The sequence below is a fragment of the Poecilia reticulata genome, chromosome 18 (genome assembly GCF_904066995.2).
Source record: "Poecilia reticulata chromosome 18, P_reticulata-male-v2, whole genome shotgun sequence".
Lineage (NCBI taxonomy): Eukaryota > Metazoa > Chordata > Actinopteri > Cyprinodontiformes > Poeciliidae > Poecilia > Poecilia reticulata.
This window is the reverse complement of record NC_088847.1, coordinates 776744-799524: the sequence shown is the minus strand read 5'-3', so window position 1 is coordinate 799524 and position 22781 is coordinate 776744. Positions and strand designations below refer to the sequence as shown.

Here is a 22781-nt window from a genome sequence, read left to right as displayed (position 1 = left end):
TTCTAGGACAGAATATTAACAAGCAGCTTTCAGAGTTTAATAAACAATGATAAATTACAAAATTGTGAGATACACAATCAAAGCTAACGAACATCTCCATATAGAGCATAACACTATGCCTATGTAAGATATTTTATTAGTAATTTCTTTCTGCAGGTCTATTTTGTTATAGGAAGGTTTTGCAATATTCAAACCCGCAATTTAGCAAGATATGTAAATCAGAGCTGGACCACCAGACATATTTTATCTTTACAGAATTACACTATTAAAATATAAACAAGGGTACAAAGCAACCTTTTAGTGACTGTAATCTATAAAACAGAGCTGCTTGTTTGCTGCAGTGGAGATGAAGACGGTCCATTCAGGAAAGCAGAGCTGCAGCAAACTTTAACATGGAACTGCAGAAAAAAGAGAAAAACAAAAGCAAATATTGAATTGTTAATGAATGTCACCATGAGAAAAGCCTACTGAGTTTTGCTTAAAAAAAACTTTTTAAAACATTTAAATCACACATTTGTCTCATGAAGTGAATTTTTTTTTTTTGCAAAACAAACTTATTTGTGCATGTCAGAAATCTTTTCTTAATATTCTAAGTTTTTGTTTGACTCAAAGTTTTGCTTGTGATTCTCACGAGTCGTGAGCAGAGACTAAAATCACAACAAAAGATTTCTGATGTGTGTTTGGAAAATAACTTTTTAAGTTCACAAGACAAAAAATTGTTATTTAATTAAAAAATGTTTTTAAAACAAAACGATTTGTTATTTAGAAAAGAAATTATTACAATTCCAAAAGTTTTGATTATAATTTTATTTTACTTAACTGAGGTTCGGTTTATTTCCCCCATTGAATAATTGGGAAAAAAAATTTCTCTTACAATAAATGACATATTTCCCCAGTAACAATTAGGAGTGAATCATTTGTAGGGAGCTCCAAAAATATACAGCTCAACTCAACCCAACTTAATGTCTGGGTTGAGTTTTTCCCCTTCATTAATGTCACTTTTATTACATTCATTATATCTATCATGGTAATTCAGGGTGAGTTATTTTTAATTCTAAATTAATATCCTTATTGGACTTTTATTTAAGAGCTATTCTCCTTCAAGATACATTTACCTAAAGGTAGAATAAATGAAATGTACATTATGCAGCAAAGGAAATTAGAAGATCCGACATATATCCATTATGGAGATGACAGGTTTTGGACGGGCGACGTGCCCCATTGCATAAGCGATACTGAAGAATGACTGATATCATTAAAGATACAGGGGAGAAGCTTTTAGATATCTAGCGTTGCTAGCAAAGTCGTTAGCTAGCAGCTAGCTAATAGCACAACAACAACAACAGCCTAATGTCTGTCTGATAAAAATAGTGAATCGATAGATAAGAACAGTTTCTCCTCACCTGGTTGTCTCCTCCCCTCAGTAGTTCTTCAGACAAAGGCAGACGCAGAGGCCTGTCAGTGTCTGTTGTATTTCATTACCTCTCTGCTTAAACCGCGACTCCGAGCTGAAGCAGAAACAATACTTCAACGTTTTCTGTCATCTGACAAGCAGCAAGTCTACTCCACTTTATTCACCAAAAACGATTTTTTTTTTAATTCACCAAAAACTGTTCTGTAATCTGGAACGTTCGCTACGTTGAGCTCCGCAGTTAGCTGCCTTATCTCACTACGCAGAGGCAATGGGGTATATGCCACGAGAGGTGGTGACGTATTTCCGTTTGAATTTATGCCACATAGATTGGTTCCGGGTCCTGCTTGCTCCTATTGTTTTTACCCAAAGCAGCAAGATCTGTACCATGAAAAAGACGTAAAACTTAAAATATCTGTGAGCCACTGGTACAACAATCGAGTTTTGTGGTGTGTCGTTGTGTCCAGTAATTAGCCGGTACCATCCGACGGCGGACTGTAGCCAAAACCCAAAACTTAGCCACTACAGCTAACACCAGGTTTGTAGCTGCCTGCTATTTCAAAGCTTGAGGATATTGAAGATCCAGCGTCAGAAATGGGAAGACGGAGGTTAAAAGGAATCTGTACGTGGTTCGTTCACTGGAATAATTTGTTGGAGGAAAATAATGCCGGAGGAAATCCACTGCAACGGGAACAGGCTGAGAACAGAGGCAGCGATTCGGCACAAGGTGAGTCAATACGTGTGTTGATGTGTGTTTGTGTTATACGGAGTATGAAATTATTTTTAGGCAACTCCTTAGCTTTTTTTATGTGACAATTATATAAAATACATTTAACATGCAGTCGAAGCGACACCGAGCAGGTAATTTAAGAACAACCGAGAGCAGCAACGCTTCAGCCCGAACTAGTCAGTCAGATTAAGGTCCAAAACTTTCGATTTACAGCCGTTTAAGTGGCACCGACCCACAGAACAAATGGTACAAATCACGTCTTTCCCGAATCCCAAAAATATAACATCTACCTTTGTTGTTTCATAATTATAATCCACGTTAGAGTGAATTTTTCCACTTGACTGCTATAATCTGTTTTTGCTTTACACAACGTAATTTATTTTTTCTCTCTCTGAGATTCTGCTTAGAAAATGAGGTTATGAAGTTACATCCCTCCCACTACATTGTTTTTAAAATGGTAAATTTAGGTTTGCCTCGACTTTTATAAACTAATGCCTCTTATATGAATTATTTTTTGTATTATTGTTGGTGCAGGTATTAGGTGAACACGGTGCTTTGCCTGCTAGTAGTTTAAATTAATTTCAGCTGCACACTTTCAAAAGAGTATTCAGATTTTAACATGCATTTTCTAAGTAGTATTTTAATTCACTCTTGCTCAGTAACGTCAGTGTTGTTGCACCTCTGAAACATTTTTTTCAGTTTCTTTGTGATACCAGAACTATTTCACTAAAACATTTAATTTTCTGAGATATTGTCCATTGATTTTCAAGCAAAACTCTCAAAAAGAGCTGAGGATTTATTCGTTTTGATTACGTTGTGCAGCTAAATGTGGACACTTATTAGTTTTAATTTTTCAGGTTTGCATCGTAACACCTCGTGATGTTTCTGAGCCATGATCGCTGTGCTGATTACCTTTCCACTGGATCCAAGCACCTGGACCAGCTGACCGGTACGGCGTCCATCAGTCCACGGTCTGCCGGATCATCACAACGTGGACTAACTTTTTATTTACAGTACTTAGTTAAACTATGATCTAGAACCCAGAGCACCAGATATGCAAAACTCTACCTGCAGACTTTGTTGGCTACCCTGACCCTGCAGTCATCCTGGACGGGGCTGAGCCGGACTTCCTCTCCTCCAGAGTGACGAGTTTTCATCACCAGTAAAGGCAAAACAAGTCTGATGTCTGATTAGCTGCTAGGAAGTATATTATATATTCACTGTTCATTTTGCTATCCTGTTTGTTCCTACAATAAAACTGAATACTCTACATTTCACAAACCTTTTTTCCCCATTTCTCTGTGTTTACATTATATCAAGCATGTAGATCAAGAATTCAAGTTAGATGTTAAAATGCAACACATTTAGGTTATACCAGCAAAGAAATGTGAATATTAAGTAATATGTTGTTAGTCATATAATTTAATATGCTGAATAAGGCTGGATGATACAAGATTTCTTTTCATATCAGATTTGATTTTAATCGATTTCTCTCGTCCTCAATTTCTATTATAAAATCACAGAAAATACTTTTTAAAAATGCTTTTATTTCAATCATCTGCTCTGTGAGTTGTATAAGGGAGCATTAAGGTCAGGATATAAGAACTTTTAATTGCAAGAATGTAGTCATCATTACAGCAGAATAAAGATGAAATTTTATAACAATGTCTTAAAATTACAATAAGTCGTTTTAATGAGAAATTAAGATTCAGATTGATCTGCTGTAACCAGCTCAGTACATGTGGTTCTGACATTTGTCAGTAATCAAGAGGATGTACATTTCCACCTCACCTGACCAGGTAAGCATTAAGGTCAAAAAAAAAAATAAAGCAAATACTGTATACAAAATGGAAAAAGAGCAACTGATAGAAATACTTTATATAAAGAAAAGCAAAAAAATTAATAGCAGGAGAAAAGTTGTTGGCATCATTAGCTCAGCCAATCTCTCCCTCCAGGAAGCCATCAAACTGAACTCCTGTCCAACTCCAACTATTATAAAGATAAAAAAAAAAAAATGAAAACAGAAAGTTAAAATAATAATCACAAATTAATAATTCTGATCTAATGCGTTCTGGAATCTATTGACATTTTACAAATTTCACAAATCAATTATAAGGTTTCACAAATGTTTTATTTATTCTGCTGTTAGTACAGAATAATCTAGTTAGGTTTGAAATGTCTAGGTGTTGTAGTTTTTAAAGTACAACACATTAAAAAAGCTCAAGATAGTGAAAAATTAAGTGTAATCGCCCTTTAGCTATTTTCCGAATTAGATGCTACATTCGGAAGCTAACTTCAGCTTCGACTGATAGCTTGGGCACAATATGGACAGATCTATATATGTTTATATCTATATTTTTATCTATCTATATGTAGATTGCACACTGCACAGATAATCAAAACACTTAACGTTTACAGAGCACCTTTGTAAGCTTGTCCCTGTTAGCTACGTCAGACATATGAGGCATTATGATGAATACAAACGATTTATTAACTCACCTTCGAAGTTATTGTGAAGTTTTGACACATCCATCTTAAATCCTTTGTTGTTGTCGGAGCGTTTCAGGACGTCTGAATAATTCTGTAAGCATCATTAATAGTCCTGCAGGACTGAGGAGCCACTGTTAACATAATGTTACCTATTAACATACTGTTGCCTATTAACATACTGTTGCCTATTAGCATACTGTTGCCTGTGCACCGGAACCATTCTATGTGGCAAAAAAAATGCGGAAGTTCTAAAACGGAAGTCCGTGGCATATACCCCATTGCGTCATGCGTCACGGGTAAAAGGTCAAAGGTAACAAGGTGACCGGAGGGCTTATTATGTAGTACAAAAAATAATAATAATTTTAGTACATGTTATGTGTCAGAAGAGGGCTTAGAAAATAATACAAAAAAAAAAAAAGGAAAATTAAATAATTAAAATTGGACCAAAAGGGCACTTGGGGGCAAGGAGCAAAAAGGGCAGGTGCTCAAGCCCCCCCAGGTCCCCCCTCTGCACATGCCTGGGAGGGGGTGTCAATATTTGCAGTAAAAATAGCTGATAAAGCCTCCAAGTAGTTGTGAAAGGTTTTTGCGCTTAAGTCACTATGACGTCACCGCGACTAGTCGACATCGACTCGACTATCATCATGTTGTAGTCGACCTTAAAAAATATGTAGTCGTTCAACCCCTAGTTTGGATATGTAAACTATGTATTCTCTCTGGATATAGATATATAAACAACTTTGTTTCTGTCAGTTCTGTCAAGATGCAGTAGAGGATTAAGTAAATTTCTCTTTTAAAGCCAATCATTTAATTTTACCTAATTGCTGCTGTAGGAGAAATGGTTAACAAACTTTGACTCCTATGCTTTATATAATATTTCATCCTATTTTATGATTGCTGTGAATATGGCCACGTTCTACAAACAAATGATGCAATTAGTCCAGGGATGTAGAAATCCAGGAGAACAACTTGAAACCAATTCTCTTTATTAGTCTATATCAGTTTAATATGATACACAGAACTGTTGCCACAGCAACAAACATACAAGAGCTCCAGGAGTAGAAAGGGCAAAGATTACATTCAAAAACCAAACACTTCCCACACAGAAAGTATGTAAACACACCAAAACAGAACCTTTAATCCGCTACAGATTTCTGTTTTTTGAATTTTCACGCTTGATGTTTATTTTGCAATCATTAAAAAGTAATTGCCTGACCACTTGTGGTTGATTAGCAAATTTAAACACCTGCTCTACTGATAATCTGTCACAAAGTAGATGTGTGGGTCGCCTTATTTTTGTGCTAACTGAACTAAAACACACTGAACTATACAGCTTGGGTATGCAAAGTATATCAAAGTTAAGCTACAGCAACTAACCTACTCCCCTCATTTAAAGTATAATTTTTTTTAATTAAAACTTTTCACTGACATGCAAAATGTGATTTTCTTGGATGTTGTTATCTTGCTGTTGTAATGTTGACAATTAATAGAAAAACATTACATTCCTTTTTCAGATTCTTTGTTAATTTCCTGACCATCGATATTCCTGACTCAATGCAAAGCAGTAGCCCATGTGGAGCACTGTTGGTGGGGACATGTCCACACCAATCTTTGGTGTACCAATCTCCAGATAGAAAATGTAGATATTATTACATTTTTGATGCATCCAAAGCAAGGTATGGAACTATAGCAAAAATAAATAAATGGCAAAAATTATAATTTTACATATAGTAAATATTTTTTTAATAATTAAATAATAGATTTATAAATCCAACCATTTATGTACTCATCACTAATTTGACTTATTTTATGATCCATTTACTAACTTATTTATTCATGTCAGTCTGACCTTTCATAGAACTAATTAAACAAATAAATTCTATATTATGAATATTGAAATTGATACATGCCTTTAAGAGATTTAATGAATTCAATTGCAATTAATGGATGTTTTAAAAATAAAGATATTTATGTTATAAGTTTCTTCTGAACATGTTCTTTCTCGTGTATAGATACTGTTATTTGTTTATCCATTATAATATATTTCTTTATGTACTTATTTATTCACATTATATATTTATGATATGTATACATAAATATATAACAAGTCACTCATTTTTTGAATCATAAAACTTTGACACTCCATAAAAAGGAGTGGGACACACGCCGCAAAGAATTTCCCCCATATAAAAAAACGGTATACCTCCAGAACCTTCCCAGTGATGTACTTCTTACAGCTCTCGCACTGGATGCCAAACATAGCATGGTAATCCATCTCACAGTAGGGGATCCCATCTCTGTTTGGGCAACACATGAGAAATTATCTAGAGACAGCACACAGCAACAGACATGCTTCATACCACACAGATAATCTAGTGTCTAACATATCCAATCAGGACACTTTGTCTTGACACTTTGCCAAGACAAAGTGTCCTATCTTGGCATTTCAGGTATACTACATACAGGAATAGTGGCCTACATGTAACAAGACAGCATTTCAAAAAAGATGAAGTTGGATGGAGATTACTTGATTGAATCAAAACTGGATCTGGCATCAAAGTAAACGGGTCGGATTCATAAAATAACCTGTACATGTACAAGCTTTAAGCATTTGGATTATTGGATTTGTGTGAGAGTGTGTTTGTGTGTGTGGCCTTGTACTTGATACATTGTAAGGACCAATTTCCTAACACGCAATACGTTGTGAGGACACACTGATCCATGTGAGGATCAAAGCCTGGTCCACAGGAGAAGTGTTGTTTTTGGTTTAGGCTGTAGTGGTGAACGGAAGTCAAAGCAAAATACTGGTAAAGATGAAGGAAAATAATATGTGTTTTCTGTGGTTCCATGGCCAACACAAAACTCCTTTGTGTTTTTCATGAACACAAACGTGCTGTTTGTCACCAGAAGTTTGTGTGAACCTTTCTTGAAGACATTTTGTCAATCTGGTGAAGCAGCTAATTCATTCCTAGTCAAGCCCAGAAAACAGCAGTTAGAAGGAACATATTACAACAAATTTGACATGTTGCATTGTATTTAGTTTACAGTCGGACTGTCATGGGATATGTTTGATTTGGAGATGCCAGAAACCTTCTGGAAATCTTCCAGTTGAGCAGAAGTTCCCAAAATTTTCCAGCTTCTGACACACAAAGCAAAGTGCAAGAGAGTCTTGACACCAACTCTTGGTTGAGCACACAAACATTTTTACAGAGTCAATTAAAAAGAGGATCGCTGGACCTCTGTTAATAGCTAGAGTAACTTACTTGCTTATGTACTCAGCATTGAGCACCTTGTTGCACACTTTACACTTGAAGCAGCCCAAGTGCCAGTGTTTGTCCAGAGCAACAAGAGACTGTTCATTCTTGAACTCCTTCCCACAACCACAACAGTCTGCACAGAGCACATGTAGATGAAGATAGAGTAAGTTAGCTTCAGTTTCATCATGGAGTAAAAGTGACATCAGACATTAGGCCTGTCGCGATAAACGATAAATCAATTAATCGCACGATAAACTAAACCTATCGACCTCATTTTAATTATCAGCTTTATCGTCTCTTCCGGCCTTTTTTCTTTCTGTTGATGACACTGAATGAAAAAAGGCTCAACTCCGGTGCTCTCCACTGACCCTCCCTTCCTCATTTCCTTAGTCTAATGTCCAGCGCGCATTACACAAGTTGTCGGCCCATTTTCAAAACCTGAGAGACCACATCCTAGTCGACAGAAATACCAGGTATAGTGGTTCGATCGGGTTCATCGTGCCGTGTGGTGTCCAGCCATATGGGCACAAAATAATGGCTACAAGTCCAGTTAACTCATTTTAATATCAGGCATTAATCAGTGCTTTACTAGAATCTACCTGTGATGCATGTGGCTCAGCGTAAAGTCCTGACTAAATGAAAATCATTATAACCTATTTATGTCACGTAAATGAAGAACAGCTGAAAAGTTACCGGGTTTATCAACTGCTGTAGCAATTTGGCTCCAACTCCTCTCCTTGTCATTTCTATATTCTTTGCACGAAATGTTGAATAAATATTAATGTTGTTTCCACATATCATCTCCGATGTCCGCTGGACTTCGTGTTGCGCCGTGTCAGTTGTTTGGGATTCCCCTCCGTAATTTCCCCTCAGAAAGCGTGGAGGAGAATCCGCGCTTTCTGATTGGCTACCTGTCACATTCAGCGTTAAGCTCCCAGTCGGGGAAACCTCCTGATTTAGATTGGAGTGTCCACGACGATCTACCGTAACACACCACACACTGCAAGATGATTGGTAACGAAATCGGCCAACGATCTAAGATTGTCGTAAAGGGAAAATATGGGCAAAAAATAGCGTAGTATTAACTACTGCATTAGGTAGTCGGATGTGCCCATCTTCTCTATTTAAATCTAGTGATTACTGAAGGGCAATATAGTATACAGATTTCATATCTGCACTCTTTTGGTTGAATGCAGTATTTATTTCCACTTTGGCTTTATGTTTAGTTTTTTATTCAAGTACGTTTTGTTAATGGACACTGAGAATCCATTTTATTTTTGTTTTCGGTCCAGTGTTATGTGTTCTTTTGAAAATAAAGTGTATCTGTCTATGGCAGAAAATTGCATGCATTATTAGTCATTTCCATTAAATCAGTGTCAAAAGGTCTTGAAACAATATTATCGTTTATCGCAATAATTTTTTAGACAATTAATCGTCCAGCAGAATTTGTTATCGTGACAGGCCTATCAGACATTATGGGAAATTTAAGTTAATGGGGATGGAACACAGAGTTCAAGTTTGGGACAGGAACTGAAATAAGTACTAACTGTGGACAGCCTGGATGGGTGCTGGGCTGTTGGCAGGCAGAGGTTGGGTACACTTCTGGCAGATACACTCTTTTCCATTAAATGTCACCCGATCACCAGCTGGGAATGGCTGCCTAAAAACAAACAAGACATGTAAAATCAGAAGAAAGATTTCACTGGGGCTGCGCCATGTGACAAGAGTTAAGTCTAAAGTTAGGAGAACAAACCCTTAACCATCACTGACACCTGTTCCCAGGCCAACCGAGAGACATAGTCCCTCCAGCGTGTCCTGGGTCTTCCCCGAGGCCTCCTCCAGGTGGGATGTGCCCGGAACACCTCACCAGGGAGGCGTCCAGGAGGCATCCTGACCAGATGCCCGAGCCTCAACTGGCTCCTCTCGACGTGGAGGAGCAGCTGCTCTAATCTGAGTCCCTCCCGGATGACCGAGCTTCTCACCCTATCTCTAAGGGAGAGCCCCACCACCCTGCGGAGGAAACCCATGTTGGCTGCTTATATCCGTGATCTCGTTCTTTTGGTCATGACCATAGATGAGGGTAGGAACGTAGATCGACTGGTAAATCGAGAGCTTCGCTTTTTGACTCAGCTCTCTCTTCACCACGACGGGCCGGTACAGCGCTGCTTTACGGCAGACGCTGCACCAATCCGCCTGTCGATCTCCCGCTCCCTTCTTCCCTCATTCGTGAACAAGATCACCAGATACTTAAACTCCTTCACTTGAGGCAGGACGACCCCCCTGACCCGGAGAAGGCACTCTACCCTTTTCCAGCTCAAGACCATGGCCTCGGATTTGGAGGCACTGAGCCTCATCCCGGCCGCTTCACACTCGGCCGCAAACCGCTCCAGCGAGAGCTGCAGATCATGGTCTGATGAAGCCAACAGGACCACATCATCCGCAAAAAGCAGAGATGCGATCCTAAGGCCACTAAAACGGATCCCCTCAACACCTCGGCTGCGCCTAGAAATTTTGTCCATGAAAGTAATGAACAGAATCGGTGAGAAAGGGAAGCCTTGGCGGAGTCCAACTCTCACTGGAAACGAGCCCGACTTACTGCCGGCAATGCGGACCAGACTCTGACACCGGCCATACAGTGACCTGACAGCCCATATCAAAGGGCCTGGTACCCCATACTTCCGGAGAACCCCCCACAAGGTCCCCCTAGGGACACGGTCAAACGCCTTCTCCAAGTCCACAAAACACATGTAGACCGATTGGGCGAACTCCCATGTACCCTCCAGGACCCTGCTGAGGGTGTAGAGCTGGTCCAGTGTTCCACGACCAGGACGAAAACCACACTGCTCTTCCTGAATTCGAGGTTCAACTATCCGACGGACCCCTGAATAGACCTTACCAGGGAGGCTTAAGAGTGTGACCCCCTGTAATTGGAGCACACCCTCCAGTCCCCCTTTTTAAACAGGGGGACCACCACCCCAGTCTGCCAATCCAGGGGAACTGCCCCCGATGTCCATGCGATATTGCAGAGTCGGGTGAGCCAACACAACTCTATAACATCCAGAGCCGTAAGGAACTCCGGGCAGATCTCATCCACCCCCGGGGCCCTGCCACCGAGGAGCTTTTTGACCACCTCAGCGACCTCGTCCCCAGAGATTGGAGAGCCCAACCCAGAGTCCCCAGGCTCAGCTTCCTCAACAGAAGGCATGTTGGTGGGATTGAGGAGGTCTTCGAAGTATTCTGCCCACCGGCCCACAACGTCCCGAGTTGAGGTCAGCAGCACACCATCCCCACTATAAACAGTGTTGGTGCTGCACTGCTTCCCCCTCCTGAGACGCCAGATGGTGGACCAGAATCAACTCGAAGCCATACGGAAGTCTTTCTCCATGGCCTCTCCAAACTCCTCCCACCCCCGAGTTTTTGCCTCAGCGACCACCCAAGCCGCATGCCGCTTCGCCCGCCGGTACCCATCAGCTGCTTCTGGAGTCCCACAGGCCAGAAAAACCTGATAGGACTCCTTCTGCTTGACAGCATCCCTCACCGAAGGTGTCCACCAACGGGTTCAAGGGTTGCCGCCGCGACAGGCACCAACAACCTTGCGGCCGCAGCTCTGATAAGCCGCCTCGGCAATGGAGGTACTGAACATGGCCCACTCAAACTCAATGTCTCCCACCTCCCCCGGAATGTGTTCGAAGTTCTGCCGGAGATGGGAGTTAAAGCTCTGTTTCACAGGGGACACCGCCAGACGTTCCCAGCAGACCCTCACTACACGTTTGGGCCTGCCAGGTCTGACCGGCTTCCTCCCCCACCACCGGAGCCAACTCACCACCAGGTAGTGGTCAGTGGACAGCTCCGCACCTCTCTTCACCCGAGTGTCCAAGACATACGGCCGCAGATCTGAACTGCGGCCTAGGGTGTCCTGGTGCCAAGTCCACATATGGACACCCTTATGCTTGAACATGGTGTTCGCGATGGACAATCCGTGACGAGCACAGAAGTCCAACAACAGAACACCACTCAAGTTCAGATCGGGGGGGCCGTTCCTCCCAACCAAGCCCCTCCAGGTCTCACCGTCATTGCCCACTTGAGGGTTGAAGTCCCACAGTAGAACAAGGGAGTCCCTAGGAGGGGCACTCTCCAGTACCCCCTCTAAGGACTCCGAGAGGGGTGGGTAATCTGAACTGCTGTTCGGCCCATAAGCACAGACAACAGTCAGAACCCGTCTGCCCACCCGTAGGCGGAGGGAGGCTACCCTCTTGTTCACCGGGGTAAACCCCAACGTACAGGCGCCAAGATGGGGGGCAACAAGTATGCCCACTCCTGCCTGGCGCCTCTCACCGTGGGCAACTCCATAGTGGAATTACAAATTACAAAATTAATCATATTGTATTTTCAAAGATTGTTTTTAGCAGTAAAAATTTAATGTTCCAACTGCCAGATCAAAAAACGCACATCCATATTTGCCCTGAACCCCCCTATCTGTGTTAAATGGTTCGTTCCTGCTTGGAGGGCTTCAGAGTGACTGCAGTCAGTAGGAAACAAGAACAATTGTGGCAGTTACTATGCTGCTAAGAAAAGTTATAAAATCAGGTTTTCAAAAAAAATGTGAGGGAGAGAGAGAAAAAGGCAAGAGTGTTAATTTATAATCCAGTTTTTCTCCAAGAGAGGAGGGTAGACTGTGTGAGATTATCAAACATTTAGCATAATTAGCTTAGCTACAGACTACTGTTTGCCTCCATTTTATTAGCATTTAATGAATTAAGGAAAAAAAATACCAACATATTTACATATTTAACTTGTTCCCTGTGCCTTTTAGATGAGTCAGTCAGCAGCTGCTCTAACCCACGCCCCTCCTGACCTGCCCTCTCCTAAGTGAAATTAAAGCTGCAGTATGTAACTTTTATATAAATATTTTTTTTCACATTTTTTTAAACTGTCATTATGTTGTGACAGTATGGTATAAGAGGTAATCTGAAAAATCTATTTCCTCTGCCTTCTCCCAGTGCTAGAAACAACCAGTCCGTGGCAGGAGGGTTTTAGTGCTGTCAATCACAATCTAATGTGGTGCTGCTCATCCTTCCTCCCCCGCTATTTGTGCTGCGGTGCAGCTAGCATAGCGCAGAGCTGTGCAGATTCAAACTGTGAATGCTCAGTTTAGTTAGCATAGCTACCAATGACAGCAGTTTCTTGTAATGATAAGTTGTTTCTCCACCATTAGCACATTTAGCAGTGAGTGAATGAAGTTGAATGACAGCGCTAAGAGTGTCCTACTAGTTCTGATTGGTTGTTTTGGTCAGAACGGTGCATTACTTTAACCAGTAATAGTAATTCAGGAAGGAGATGGAGGAGATTGATCTTTTCACAGGTTATCTGTCTCATAACAAACTGCTACAACAGCTTTAACAAATATGGAGAAAACATATTTTTTATTAAAGTTATGTACTGCAGCTTGAATAAAATGGAACTACATAGCATTTTTGAGAAGTCTGGATTGCTTTATGTGTATTTTGCACGTTGCTTTTGACTGTTGCTCATGGAGAGACATTTCAGTATCTAAAACTAATAGAAAAAATCTTAACAACCTATTTGCATACCGGATGTGGACTGTTGGATGTAAAATTCATGAGCAGTAAATATTGTGCTAAATATCAGTATTGAACCAAAGAAAGCAAGGCAGATGCAGCCTTTAAAATTGTGACGTTTTTTATGGGTCAAATAGACTAAAAAAATTGTAACAGCAGCTGCGCAGGGGGGCCCAAGCAAATTTTTTGTCAGGGGGCCCAAGATTCCTGGCAGCGCCCTTGATCATGGGATTTTTGTTTTTGTTGGAGGATAGGTGGACGACTCTCTGTCTCCTTCAGTGTCAGTGAATGGGAAGATGTGAAAGATACTGATTCATAATTTGAGAGTAGATGCTCCTTCCCAAACCTGTAAGGATTAAACAGCTATAATAGCTGAAAGGCGAAAGGCATGTCTGAAGGAGGAGTCGCCTAGGTTTGAACTACTTAGTGGAGCCGCAATCAGATTTGAGGTGGTAACTTTTATTCAAATCTTTGCTTAGTGTGGGAAGGTTATGATTTTATCAGCATCTAAAGTGGAAGAGCTAACATTGTATTCTTATCATCATTCACCAAAAAAAAAAGGATTTTCCTTCAGACACAAAATGTAGCTGGAGACACATTCCAAGTGCAATGAAAATAATTTGATGTTACTGATAGTGGCTGGTTATGAATTTTCCTTCCACAAAGTTACTACTACCGAATACAGATAGGATGATGATCATTTGGTAAAGCAAGGCTCCGACTGGCTGCCATGTGCTGCTTTTCTGAGCTCAGAAATGTGACACTAGTGCTGCAGTCACGCCGTCAGGTGATGAGAAATAACTGCAGGCGGGCTGAGGGAGACGGATTATGGGTTAGTCCTTTAGAAGCAGAAGAGAGGTTTTATTGAGGTTTTGGGATTAACTTTCTTACATAAAGAGTCCAATCAATATTGTTCATACATCGTTGAATGCATGAACATTCAATATTGTTCCTTATTGAATTTTCAAGGATTTTTTAAGGGATTTTGTGCAAAATATAAATACAAAGTCAAAAACAATCTGAAAAACTTGGTGTCCTGTGGGGAGTAAACACTTGTATTAAGCCTCCTTCACCCAGATAGCCCCAGCAAAGAGATCCATAGTCCCTTTGGAGGAGTTGCAGAGGTCCACCCCTCTGGTGGAAGAATCTGTCCATGGGTCAACTCTTACACCCTACAAGTTTGCTCTTTATGGAAGAGAGGGAAGAAGAAAGTCCGATAAAGGTGTTGTTATCAAGGAATGTCTTTGGGAGAGCTCAGCTCCACAGCTGCATGGATAACAGGAGGGGGTGAAGTGGGAAGGAGCATTATGTTTACATATCTTCAAGGAGATTGGAAATATGCAGCCCTTCCAAGGCCACACGGGGAAGCCAATTCAGATACAGAATGTCTTAGGTCGGGAAGATTATAAATTTCAATCTTCCCTAAAGTCTCTCCGATACATCTCAGTTCTGGAACATTTCACAACTGCAGAACATTTCAATTGTGAAATGCTAGCTTTCACAGAAGCTAGCAAGCTTCTGTGAAATGTTCCAGAAGCTTACTAGCTTCTGGAACATTTCACAGTTGTCAAGTGTGTGATTTTTGTCAGAGTACAAACAGTTATTCTGAGATACTTTGCCATTGTCAGTCTTTGTGATTTGGTTTGACTGTGAAAATTATCCAAATTAGTTTGGTCGTTCCACTGAAGCAAAACTAGCAACTTCTCCAAGATTGATTCCAACTCGTTAGTGAGTTTTAGATTCCTCAGCTGGTCTCGGCAAGACTCGCATCCAACTTACATCTGTGTTAACACCAACAGTCTGTGTTCGCTTGTTGGGCCACGTCCGTCACAAATTTGTCAATAATCTAGGAATCCGCAAGCTAGAAACAGCAAAAATCCAGTTATCATGAATAAATCCAGGGTGTATCCCACTGAGTGTATCTTTGCAGGACAAGAGGGCTCTCCTGTGCCCAGTCTTCTCGTCAAGAAAATTTGATCAATTGCATTGAGAGACCGGTTGACCAGATTCATAATTTGTAGATTTGGAAGATGTGCGGGCTGCACAGTGGCGCAGTTGGTAGAGCTGTAGCCTTGCAGCAAGAAGGTTCTGGGTTCGATTCCCGGCCCCGGTCTTTCTACATGGAGTTTGCATGTTCTCCCTGTGCATGCGTGGGTTTTCTCCGGGTACTCCGGTTTCCTCCCACAGTCCAAAAACATGACTGTTAGGTTAATTGGCATTTCCAAATTGCCCCTAGGTGTGAGTGTGTGTGTGCATGGTTGTTTGTCCTGTGTGTCTCTGTGTTGCCCTGCGACAGACTGGCGACCTGTTCAGGGTGACCCCGCCTCTCGCCCGGAACGTTAGCTGGAGATGGGCACCAGCAACCCTCCCAACCCCACTGAGGGACAAGGGTGCAGGAAAATGGATGGATGGATGGAAGATGTGCAAAGAAAGGCTCCAAAAATATAGACAAAGATAGGACATAAACAGAGCAAGCAGGGCAGACAAGGGCAGGGAGGGAGTAGAGGGAAAAAGTGTCCGCTTTCACCGAGAGCAAGAGAGACTCAAAAAGAGCCATATAGTTATTAACTTAACATAAAAATCTATCAAGGTTTTTGCCTTTGAGTCAAGTAGCAGACATTTTGTTTTGTGACTCATTCTGCTTCCTGTAACAAACAGAGTTTACTTATAGGTCTATCCAACAAATTAGACTTGGTTTGAACTTGAACTCGTCGCACAATTCCTCTGGATTCCGGGAAGGTCTTTTGGATTCTTAAGAATCAACCAAGTGTTTCTGGGGGCTGAAACACTTGGTTGTTTCAACAATGAGTACAAGATTTCCAGGGACAAAATTTCTCCTTTGAGTTTGTCATCTCTGCTGCTCTTTTAGCAATGGAAGATATTCCTTTGTTCAACTTGACTAAAACAAGTCATACATGTATTGTGTCTGTCTCCATCTTTGACGTGAGTATATATCATCACTGTCAAATAAGCTAGAAGGAAGGATGGGCTGCTTCTTTAACAGAATATGATTTGGGATTAAAACCTCCTTGTCATAATCTAAAGCAGCAAAAGACGATCATTTATGATTGCTTCCACTTCACATAATAGTGTGTGAAGACCATCTTCATCTAATTGTTGCTTCAAAAACAAAGTTCGACACCTTCCTGAAAGTACAAATCTATCTTTCCCATATTCCACCTTGATGGGAGGCAGTTGGATTGTTAAAGGTTGCCTTGATGCTGCAAGGTCCAAAAGGTCCAAAAAAGTCCACTCCCACATGTGTGAACTTAGGCTTGTCTGGGAGTACACACTGCTCCAATAAGTCTGCCATTTATTGAACTGCAGGCCTCACATGTAATTTCCTGAATTTGATGCATTTTGATATTTTGCGGGCTGCTCTGTTCAGTCCTGGTATCCAGTACTGCTGTGTGACCTTTGCACAGTGACCATTCTGTTGATGAAGCTGTTGTAGAATCAACCTAGCAATGTGATGTTCTTTGTGCAACACTTCTTTGGGTGTCTTGCTTCCTCTGACATGGCTGATTTGTTCAATAGACCTCTAACTTTGATGATGCCATCTTGCAGAAAAGGATCTAAATTGGAAAGTTGATTCGCCCTTTTTACATGAGAATCCTTACTTAAGAGTGAAGACAACTCTTGGATATATCCCTGACTGTGACGTATTGGCACAAATTTTGCGTCTTTCAAGTCCTGTACAGACAAAGGTTTTCCTTTCACTGACTTTCTCAGTATTGTCATTTCTTCAGGTTCTGCTTTAATGATTCCATCTATGTAAGGGCAGCAACTTTTTTACTTTTTTTTTCTCATCTCAACAAGGTAGTGGAGCAGGCCTTTCATGCGTAGCATCCAAGCAACAGCTTTTTTTCAGTTTGTGCCAGTCAGAGTAGTGTTCCACCAGTTTTCTCATGGGTGTAACTTCAGTCATGGTCAAGAAACTAATTAGTGCTGTCTTTTTGATCTCACTATCTTCGTCCATGATACTTGATATGTCAGGCTTTGTAGGTCACTCAGACTCCTCTTCATAAAGGAAATGTGGACCACAAATCCAGTTGTGGTTCTGGATGAGAGTGGTAAATTTTGTACCATGTGAAGCCATATCTGCTGGATTAAGTGAACTAGTCATGTATCTCCATTGAGATGGTAAAGTAGCTTACCTAATGAAGGCAACCCAGAAATCATTTGGCTTTATAAATCTCTTTACTTGGAACCTGGATAGCTCCTCGGGTTCTGAAACCCATTGCATCTATCTTTGCAAATCTCCTTCTCCAACATCCTTGTCCCAGCTCAATTTTCTTTGACAGAGTTCTCTCAAAATCAGCTTGGCAGGAAGAATACATGGGGAAATTAAGCCCATATCATAAACTGAGTTAACAACTTAGAGAATTCCTCTCCACCTGGCAGGTTTTCTTGGCACGTTCACCTTAAACGTGAAAGTGTCCAACTTCGAACAGCGGTTTATTCCTAGAGCTCTTTCAGTAGGCAGTGTCTTTGTTCAAGTCTAAATCCTTAATCTATGTAAAAATATGTACAGTCATTCTGAATTCATCCAGTTTTCCGTTCAAATTTCCATCGGGGCACCATAGAAAACACAGGAAATCGGAGTCCTTTGAGGGTACCCTGACTTGGTAAAACATTGTCTCTATATTGGCCATCAATGCAACTTTCTCCTCTCTAAACCTTGTCAACACTCCAACCAAGGTATTTGTCAGGTCTGGGCCTTGGAGAAATTGGTTGTTCAGTGAAACTCCCTGATATGTCGCAGTGCAGTCAAAAACAACTCTGATTTTCTTCTTTTTTAGATGATACATCCCCTTTGCTATGATGTCATACATGAAGGCTTTATAGTCAGCATGAAACTCGGGGTTCTTCATGAAACTTTTCTTGAGATTGATGGCTCTCTGCTCAGTTAGGCTGCGACTTGTTCTTAAGTGGGAGACTTATACAGTAATGTCCGTCGGTGAGCTGACAAGACTGTTCTACATCTTTCATGAACTGCAGATCTTCTTGTGACATCTTGTGACAGGAATTTCATGTTGTGTTAACACTGAAGGTAGGTCAATGTATTTTTCCTCTTCAAATCCACTGAAGTCCCATAGTTCGGAGTAAAATGTCTGTCTTTCTGCCTCTTAAGTTCAGTGCTCTCATGATCTTTTGTGCAAAATGTCGTTGAACTGCCAGGATTTATAAAGGCGTATTTCTCAACTATTGTGTGCTTTTCTTGGACTTGAGCTTTACCAGAACAATGGCCAAAACTCCTTTGCTTCCGTTCCCAGTGTATCAACACATCTCGTGGCCTACAGCACTAGTGGCCTGAGTTTCAGATGTGCTGTTTCGTTTGTTTTTGGATGATGTCTTTTCTTCTCTTTTTACGTGTAGGATGATTGGATGTTTCCACAAATAACTGACATGTCAATCTTCTTGAACAATCTTTACTCAATGGATTTCAAATATTCAATCTTTTCCTTGTCACACACTTGACAACTGTGAAATGTTCCAGAAGCTTTCTAGCTTCCAGAAGCTTGCTAGCTTCTGGAACATTTCACAACTGCAGAACATTTCAGTTGTGAAATGCTAGCTTTCACAGAAGCTAGCAAGCTTCTGTGAAATGTTCCAGAAGCTTACTAGCTTCTGGAACATTTCACAGTTGTCAAGTGTGTGATTTTTGTCAGAGTACAAACAGTTATTCTGAGATACTTTGCCATTGTCAGTCTTTGTGATTTGGTTTGACTGTGAAAATTTATGTTTTTCTGTGTCAACACTTGTAGCAAAACTGCCACTTCTTGGAGAACTTTCCTTTGATTTCTTCACCAAACAGCTTTTTTTCTCTTTGTTTTGTAGATAGACTGACTTCATGGAGATCACCAAACAATGGATCTAAGATGATCTTTGTTTGTCTGTCAATATAATCTACCAGATCTGCGCACCTTACTCTTCTTCCTTTGGTCTCCTGCATTTCAAATGCCACATTACGCCATCGCTCCCTCATCTTATATGGCAATTTGGATAGAATGGCTCTCACGTTTGCTGGATTATCCATTTCTTCCATATAGTCAACATCTTGCATCGTGTTTTGGTAACCAATCAGGAAGAGAGAATAAGCGTTTAAGCCCTTAATATCATCTGTCTTTATCTGTGGCCATTTTAAAGCCTTTTTGATGCAAGCCATGGCTATTTTTAAATTATCTCCATATTGCTTATAAAGCAGTTGTCTGGCGTCTCTGTAGCCTATCTCTGGGATCATGTGTTCAAAGCTTCTCTCCAGATCTTGTGGCTCTCTATATGTCTAATATATTATAAAGCTCAACAGGAAGGAAGCTTTTCAAAATAAAACTAAGTTTCACAATAAAATTGGTCTGAACAAATATTAACCTTCTTTACTAAATATGACAAAATTAAAAAAACAAAGCATTGTACAAATAATTTTAATATTTCTTATGTATAGCTCTAACAAATACTTTTGAGGACCGTTGATCAGATGCTATGAGGAATTACTTACATTTGTACAATTATTCAATGAATAACTACATTCATTGACAAATTGACACAGACTGTCAAATGTTGTCAACAGAGGAGGCTGTCTCAAGAAAGAGGTGGCGCTCTCTCCATGACTGTTTCGATAAGGCAAAATAGAGGATGAAGGGACAGAGGTGTGTACCCCAGGTGGTCTGCACTGTGTGTGAAAGGTGTGTATGAACACAAAAGCCCCTCAACAACATTACTACAAATTGACTGTTTGGTTTAGAATGGCCTAGCTAAAGTGCAGTCGCAGGCAAGACTTGAAAATTGATTTCAGAGACACTCCAACAAGTTTGATTCAGCTTGAATTATAGTATAGAGAAGAATGTTCAATATTTTAGGCTATTTATGTTCAAAGATTCTAGTAACCTCAAAAACAGCTGTATTTGTAGCAACAGGTGGCTATGAAAGGTTTCAAGTCAGCGGAGCTATATAAATGCACACCAGACAATTCTAAATAATTTCTTTGTCAAAAAATATGAAAGCCATGTAACTTCCTTCTACTTTAGAAATATGTGCCACTTTGTGCTGATCTGTCACATAAATTTCCAACAAAATACAGGTAAGTTGACAAAAAGTACTGGAACATGACAAAATGTGAGAAGATAAAGGCATAGGAATATTTTTGTAAGTCACTGCATGTTAAATATTTTGAAATGGAATTTGTGAAAAAATAAGATTGCCTCAAAACTGTGAATTATGAAACCAAGGAAACTCAACAATGAGAATAAACAACTGAATTATTAATAATCAGTAGTCTTCCCATCAGCGCAGACAAAGTTAAGCCTATCGCCTTCCCACAAGCAGTGCTTCCTTTCTAACTCTGACTTCTATTCATGTTCCTCACAATAAGCACAAGTGTTTTCCGTCCACAAAAGAGATACTTGTTTAAAAATAAATGCACTGAGGTTATATGATCACATTACAAACCTTGAATGCCACATTGAAACATTCATGTCAGGTTCAGCAGAGGGTAAGTACAGCCTGAGGAACCTGGAAAATATGCCCTGAATGGTTCAGGAAGCTATAGGCTTGAGATTAGAAGTGTGGTCTTGCTCCAAATTTTTTTCACTTTAGAATTTCTTTAATTGAAATTCTACATCCCAACCTTTGCTCTTACTTGCATGAGGCGCAGACAAAGCAACGGGGATGATAGGTCTTCCCCAGAGCTGACACCACCTCCCCCTCAATGAAGTCCTGGCAGCTGAAGCAGCGAGTCCCGTACAGCCTCTGGTAGTCCAGAGTACAGATGTATTCACCTTGGCGCACAAAGAAACCTCCTTGGGCAAGTTCACAATCACATACTAGGGGAGAAAAAGCACAAGAAAAAGAGAAAAATGAAAGGAGGAAGAGCTACGGATATTTGGAACTAATAACACCCAAATTAGAATAATTTTTATTCCATTTCATTAATAAACTGTGATAAAATGGGTGGACTAAAGATTGGATTTTGTTATCTTTGTTGTGTTTTTATCTTCCATACTTTGTTAGAAGAGAAATGGCTTTAGTTTCTTGGTTCTAAGTTTACTAATTAGATGACTTCTGAACACACAGCCAATTTTTAACTGTATATATAATTCTCCTTCAACTCAAGAGTTTAGAACTACTTTGTGTTAGTCATATAAGACCCAAATCAAATAATCAAATACACTGAAGTTTGTAGTTTGCAAAAAGGCAAAATTATATATATATATATATATATATATATATATATATATATATATAAAAATCAGAGGCCCTACGTAGTACCTCTCATCAAAATCTGACCAATCAGAGACCTCCGCACATTAACACATTAAAGCTGCAGAATGTAACTTTTTCAAAACCATGGATGTGGCCTGAAATTTTGAACAAGCCCCACCCCCCTCGCAGCCCTCCCTCCACAGCTCCTCTCACACAGAGAAAACTAGTGTGAACACACCAGCTATTAAACAAAGCTCCACAACGGTGGATGGCAGCTATGGCATTGGTAGGTATCAACCTTATTTAAAAAGTAGTCAGTTCATATAAAGTTCACTCTTTTTATAAGTTATAAATTGCTAGCAAGCTAACATAAAAGCAGCTACATTGTGTAATTATTCAATGTTTGATAAGATTTGCTAACTACCTCAGCAACATGTCAAGCCAGTGATTTAGCAGTTCAAATTTTTCGCTTTTCACGTTGTGACATTTCACCTGTATGCTATGCGACTACAGTTCTGACATGAAGTCCATGGGCTACAATGAGGAAACTAGAAAATTCCTGCAGAAATTTTATGGGGCATGCCAAAGTGTGCCCGTTGGCTTAGACCCAGCGTTATGATGCTAAAAATTTGCATTAATGCTAAAGAAAGCTGCAATGTAGTCAATAACCTGTGGAGAGGCAGAAGCATGTTGACTAAGCTGTACTTGTACCATTCATTATGCTAAAATTAATGCATAAGCTAAAATTAGCCAATATGCTAATGTTAGCCTAAAGGCTGGCAGTAGCATGTGGAGCAACAGGACCATGTTGTTTTAATTTTACTTGCTCCATTCAGTATACTAAACATGTCTAATAAATGAGAAAATTAGCTAATAGCTAACTTTAGGTAAAAGGCTAGTGCTAATGCTAATCCTGAGAAAAAAAACATTAAAAAGGCTGATATTATTGCACCGCCTATGGCGGTGCACTAACCTAAGGGGAATATGCAGAATTTTATTTTGAAACTTTCAGTAAGCTTCATTTTAACTACCTCACCAATTCAATGTGTAACAGTGGTTTGTTTAAACCAGTCACATAAAGCCCAAAAGAGCAATTACCTGATGTGAAAAAT

General features: G+C 40.2%; 1 protein-coding gene across 17 annotated transcripts in view; it reads right to left on the bottom strand.

Annotated features, from left to right (window-relative positions):
* ablim2 (actin binding LIM protein family, member 2) overlaps positions 1-22781 on the bottom strand; it is a 148657-nt gene that overhangs the window by 78374 nt on the left and 47502 nt on the right. For all 17 annotated transcript variants that reach the window (XR_014084617.1, XR_014084616.1, XR_014084615.1 and 14 more), the window contains 4 exons: positions 21107-21290; positions 9436-9548; positions 7895-8021; positions 6835-6928 (listed from right to left, as the gene is read on the bottom strand). Coding sequence is in view for 14 of the 17 variants with exons in the window: in XM_081599318.1 (XP_081455444.1) it covers positions 6835-6928; positions 7895-8021; positions 9436-9548; positions 21107-21290 (518 nt within the window). In the remaining 3 variants the exon portion in view is untranslated. The remainder of the gene's footprint in view (positions 1-6834; positions 6929-7894; positions 8022-9435; positions 9549-21106; positions 21291-22781) is intronic.